This window comes from Takifugu rubripes, chromosome 20, assembly GCF_901000725.2.
Source record: "Takifugu rubripes chromosome 20, fTakRub1.2, whole genome shotgun sequence".
Lineage (NCBI taxonomy): Eukaryota > Metazoa > Chordata > Actinopteri > Tetraodontiformes > Tetraodontidae > Takifugu > Takifugu rubripes.
Window position 1 is genome coordinate 17,109,339 of NC_042304.1, and position 5,934 is coordinate 17,115,272.

Below are 5,934 nucleotides of genomic sequence, written 5' to 3' on the forward strand. Positions count from 1 at the left end.
ACCGTTAGCATTCAGTACCAACAGATTAAAAATGCATTTTCTCATTTCTGTCGCCCCCTGCTGGCTGTTCGTGTAAATAACAGAAAACTAGCCTCAGATGAGCCCGGCCGTCAGGACACGTGACAGGAAACTAACGGGACGTTCATGTGTCTCACCGGTGCCGCTGTTGCACAGGTGACCAACCAGCCACACATTTACTGTAGCTATGGATGAAGGCTGACCTGGTTGCTATGGTGATCGTAATGGTTCTCCTCACAGCAGCTGGTGCTGACCAGTCTGACTCTCCTTCAGGTCCGGTTTAATGGTGCTGACCAGTCTGACTCTCCTTCAGGTCCGGTTTAATGGTGCTGAGAGCTGCTGGTGGGGAGCTGCTCCAGCAGGAACTGGGAGAGGACTGACCCATTGTTGTGTGTTGTGGGAGAAAAGACTTGAGGGATTTCCACCTCAGACCTTCATGATGTTCCAGCACCTCCCAATAAAAAGCAAAAACCAGTTTTACTGGTGTGAGTCCAGAGGAACCAGCAACACATACCAGTCCTGACACAAGCCAGATGTTCGATGGCGTTAACGGGATTGTCGCCTCGCTAACGTCTGAGAATGACAAACACTTCCTCACCGGGGTCAATAACGGACTTTCCTTCTGGGTCAAGGTCAAGTTTGATGGGATTTTGTGCTGATTAAAATTTTAATTGATGGTTTCAGACGTAGGTTGAAGCTGACAGAAGAGTTTTCTGCTGCTCCGATGGGCCTGATCAGCTTCCTGAGTCTCTGGGACTTCACTCATCCTCATCGCTGGTTCCCACCAGCGTTCCCAGTCTCACCAGTATCAGCTGCTCTGCTGCCGGCTGCACGAGGCTGCTCAGGAATCTGTCACCCGGAGCAAAATCATCTCACGCGCTTCAGAATCTGGTCCAGAAAATATGGAGGCGGTTTCTGAGGGAAGAAATCAGCAACTTTGTCTCTGGTTCTGATTAACTCCACACTGTGTGTGTGTGTTGTGTGTGTGTGTGTGTGTGTGTGTGTGTGTGTATGTGGTGTGGTGTGTGTGTGTGTGTGTGTGTGTGTGCGTGTGTGTGTGTGTGTGTGTGTGTGTGTGTGTGTGTGTGTGGTGTGTGTTTGGTCCGAGTGTTTCTCCATCCTGGCTGTTCTGCTCCCTGAGCTTCGTTCCTGGGTCGTCGTCTCCGGTTCAGAAGTTTCTTCCTTCAACTTGCCTGAAAAATGAAGACTGTCAGAATCTGATTATCTGCTGTTTTAAGGTCAGATTTCAGGTTTGAAGCTCAGGATTCAGAGTTCCTCCCCAGTTCTTCACATCTTCTCAAAATGGCCGTAAAACCTTTTTCCACATGTGGATTTTGGCAGCGTTTGAGAAAGATCAATTTTCTTATGGAAAGATGTTTTCTGAAAAAGCCCAAAGTTTGGTTTTAAGTGGGGCGATTTCCAAACTGCAGAATGGCCACATTAAAACATCAAAGCTTTTCAGCACGTTTGTGTTGCTGGAAGGTTTGTTCCAGACTTCGTGCTGTTGGATTCGCGCGTTCGTCCCTTTCAACGTGACGCATCAGCGTATTAATGGCGGTTGGACGTGTGAAAACACCAACGGCCTTTTTTGTGATTAACGTTGAATCATCGTAAAGCTCAGCTCCCAGCAGGGGGCCTCTGACCTCCAGCGCCGCCATAAAAATAACCAAAATTACTCTGCTGCTTGTTTCGTGGCCTCCTGAAATAAAGAGGTAAAAGGGGCGTGGCCTGTGCCCAACAGGAGGCTACCAGAAAGTCCCGCGGAGACGAGATGAAGCTCTGCTGCTCAGGGTGAAACGCTGCCAAAGCGCGTGCTAATAGGCACACAACCCCCCCTCTGATTGGGACCAGATGTGGTGAACTATGGGAAACGGCCAAGATGAGAGACGGCGAAGCCGCCAGAGCCACAATAAATCCGTGGAATGGATAATGAATAAAACAACAGCCGATTAAATATGCCTTAGCTAAAAATAATTTGATTAAGATTCCGGACTGTTTCAAGGTTTCCACATTCGCCAGCGAACGAGGCCGCTTCTCCCCCCTAATGAGCTTCTGCCAGACGTCGCCGAGCTCTGGTACCAGGAATCGGGCCAAAGACCGACGCCTAATGAATCCGTTGTCTTCATATGTGATCACTTACTGAGAGCCCAACTTCTATTCGCCGTTTGATGGGGTTCACGCGAGGTCACCCCGGCAGAAAAACACGCCTGTCGTCAGCCAATCAGGAGTCCGGCTCATGTAGCAGAACTACTCAGCTTTCAGAACAAACTACTGACAGAAACGTTGAATGTTTCCAAAGCTCTCATGACGCAGAGGAATCACACGGCGTCCACGAGAGCAGCGGGACACTCAGGAGGACCTTCTCGCTGCCCAGATGATGGAAGGTTCCCAGTATAACCAGCCCACGAGTCCTCTGTCCCGGTATAATGTCCCAGTCCATTCATGTATTAAAGTGGGACAGAACTTCCTCTGAGTCTCAGAGGACATGTCTCCACATGTGGATACCAGATCTGACATAGTGAACAGGCCGACAGGGGATGGTTACACCTCCCCCAACTGCACCTCTGGGTCACCTCAGTAACGAGTCACGTGGTCCCCTCCAGTACTTTCTGGTCAGGGGTCCAAGGCCGTCCCATCTTAAGGTTGCTACAGTGTCCCTCTGCCATCTGGCCGCCATGTCTGGCCCTGTCTCCACTCTGCTTTGGGATTTATGCCCTCCTGAGGTGTTTTTTGCCTTATAACTTGCACATAATTGGTCCCCCAGAGCAAAAAAGATGTGAAAGACATTTTTATTAGTGACCAAGCCAAGGTCATTGTTGCTGTGTTGTGCTGCCGAGGTTAAAAGGACTGAACGTGAGGTATTGGGTGACATGAACACACACTCTTGACTGATACTGCTGCTGAACACAGCTGGGTGGATGTGGTCCATTAGCACTGAGTCTTCCCCTCAGGCTCCGCTAAATATGCTCTCGTATGATCTTTTCCTTCTTCATTAACATACCTGGATATATGATTACTATATGGTTACTCAAACACCTAAACCTAATCAACGCTACTTTGGTTGGCAGGCAATGCAGACCTCCAGTTTGTATTTAGTGTATAACTTTGTTTCAGAGATAAATTTCAGAGCTTTGATCAATCAAAGATTCAATATATATGTAACATTTAAATAAATAATGTAATGTTATTGTAATTGTTTGGATTCATTATTATTTAATTTCTAATATTTTTTTTATTTTTTTTTTATTTAAATTCAGGCGATATCTGTAGGCTCCCTTGGTCCTGTTGGGGTCCTGTACGTGGCAGGAATAAACAAAGATGGCGGCGGCGTCCAGAGTTTCTTACAGCATTTTCCCGGTTTCACGATGATTTTCTCCTTTATCGGATTCGTGTTTGCGTCGTTGTGCTGATGTTTATCAGGACTATAAACCGGGAAAATGAGCAGCTGGGCCGGTTTTTCTGATGAGGAGCTACGAAAGATTCAAACACAAAGGTAGCCTTTATATCGCCAATGTTGCCCTCTGAGTTCACTTCCTGTAAGTTGGAAATGTATTTTGTCCATTAAAATCCGCAAACTGTGCACCTCCGCATGTCCGTTAGACTCGGCGGTGCCCGCAGCGGCAGCCCCGCGGGGCGAGACCGGCTCCCTCCAGCCGCAGCAGGCAGCAGGTCCAGCGGGAGAAAGCCTTGCAGCTCGCCGCTCCAGAACAACCACAACGGCCGCCCTCCCAGCGCCCTGCAGCCGGAGCAAACAGCTCGCCAAACCGCCGCCGAGCGAAATTCTGGGCTGATTCGACCTCAGATCTGGTCGTGAAAGAGGTGGATCAGCTGAAAGCTTCCGATGTGATCGAACACCCATCAGCCGCCTGCGGGAGGGGACGAACCCGGACGTGAAAGAACTGGACAAAGAGGAGGTGGAAGTGTTAGTATGAGAGTTAGCAGGCAAATTTAATGGATTTGGGATGTTTTTATTTCTTTAAACGTTTGTGTCATTTCTGTCTTTCTGGGCACAGACGAGAGAAGACGCGTCTGGAGCAGCTGCAGCACGAACAGAAGATGATAGAAGAGAGGAACAAACGAACGAAAGCGCTGCTGGCTAAAACAATCGCAGAGAAGTAATGGCGACGGCCGCGGCCCTGCTTCTCTGCACTCCCCAGGATCACACGTGTTCATGTCTGCAGGTCAAAGCAGACTCAGGAAGAAGCCGTGAAGCTGAAGAGAATCCAGAAGGAGCTGCAGGCTCTGGACGACATGGTGTCCAGTGACATCAGCATCCTGAGGGATCGGATCGAGGAGGCCAGCTGGGACTACTCTGCTCTGCTGCCAGGTAACATGCGTGAGAGTGTCCAGGCAGATTGGTCGAATCTCTGAGGAACCAGTCAGACCAGTGAGTGCCTGACTGGGATCTCTGGAGGGATTGATGGCGGTGGTGTTCAGCACACTGCCCCCTGCAGGACGTCCTGGCATCAGCGGACAGTCCTGCTCAGACCGGTTAGAACTCTGACTTCAGTCATGTGCATAAAGTTCGATTTCCTCCAGACAGAAGCTAAATAAAGATTTCCCAGCAGCACCTGTGGGTGTGCAGGTGGCCCCGCCCTGTGTGACACCTCAGACATGTGACACTCGCTCCGCTGTCTGGTCTGCTCTGAATTTACCGTGCACGTCAGTGGGCGGAGTCATCGGGGTCGGTCCGCAGCTCCATGGCGTTTGCTTAGAGGCCCCGCCCACTCAGCCATCTGATCTTTTGGTAGTTTCTGAACGAGGAGCCGCTGCAAATTGTGGATTTGCTGTCAAAAACTCTTTGGCGGGTTTGTTGACAGGAAGCGTTACGAGAAGGCCGAGTCGGAGTACGTGACCTCGAAGCTGGACCTCCACAGGAAGACGGAGGTGAAAGAGCAGCTGACGGAGCACCTGTACGCCATCATCCAGGCAGAACGAGCTGAGGAAGGCGGAAGAGCTGCAGGAGCTGATGCTGCAGCGGGAGCTGCCCCGCCGCCGAGGTCCGCGGAGAGACAGACGCTCCCGCGGGCTGTGGGGGGGAGGGGGCGGGGGCGGGGGGCGGGGCCAGACTGCCAGCAGAGACGGTGGAACGGAGCGTTCTGAGGGAAAGCGTCACCTCCTGATGTTCCGACCAGATGTTCCACACACGTTCCTGATAATCACCGATTATGAGATGAATTAGGGGGAAAATATCTGCTGTCGTCGTGACCAGTTAAAGACTTTGAGAAACTGAAATCACTTTTATTAGTAAGAATTTGTAAATTACAACGATGGTTTAGAGATCAAAGAAAGAGTTTATTGATCTGTGATGGTTCCTGGTTCCTGTTCAGTCATGACGAGGGTCACATGTTTCATATTGAGCTGACCTCATGTTGTCAGGTGACCTTTGACCCCGCTGTGGAGGATTCTCTTTGTTGCCGTCAACTTTATTTTGCAAAAGAACTTTATTTTTGTGTAATGATGCTCGGAATCTGTTCCCGTTGATCCGGAAGCGTGTGAGATTATGAAAAGATTTCCATCCGATTTGTTTTTGTCCGCGTTTCTGCTGCTTGACACAAGTTTGCTGCTTTTTTCTTGGTTTTATGGTCACATCTGGACGTCTGAAGCGACGCCATAAAAGTGCTCTCCTAATTAGTCGGGAGGGTGGAAGCGCGGCCCGCCGTCCGGTCCGACCCTGTGGGACCACCAGGGTCAACATTTGAAATGCTAAATATTTAATGTGCAGTTGCTCTCGTTTGGGTTCCAGCTGCTTTAAAATCTCATCGCATATTTGATCCATCCTCCGTTTGCAGATGTGAATCTCAGATTTAACAAACCTGAGTCACTTCATCAAAGGTCGAAGTAGTAAAAGTCTTTGATGGTTAACGCTTCGTAAAATGAGGAGGAAAATTCCTTCCCACTAGAAGATGATGGTTT

General features: G+C 49.7%; 1 protein-coding gene across 1 annotated transcript; it reads left to right on the forward strand.

The window, feature by feature from the left end:
- Positions 1–3,809: 3,809 nt before the first annotated feature.
- On the forward strand, positions 3,810–5,121 carry gorab (golgin, rab6-interacting; the record flags this gene model as incomplete). The annotated part of the gene is made up of 4 exons (XM_029828412.1): positions 3,810–3,940; positions 4,032–4,133; positions 4,200–4,335; positions 4,834–5,121. Coding segments are annotated over 4 exons (657 nt in total), but the record flags the coding sequence as incomplete, so codon positions are not given.
- Positions 5,122–5,934: the final 813 nt, after the last annotated feature.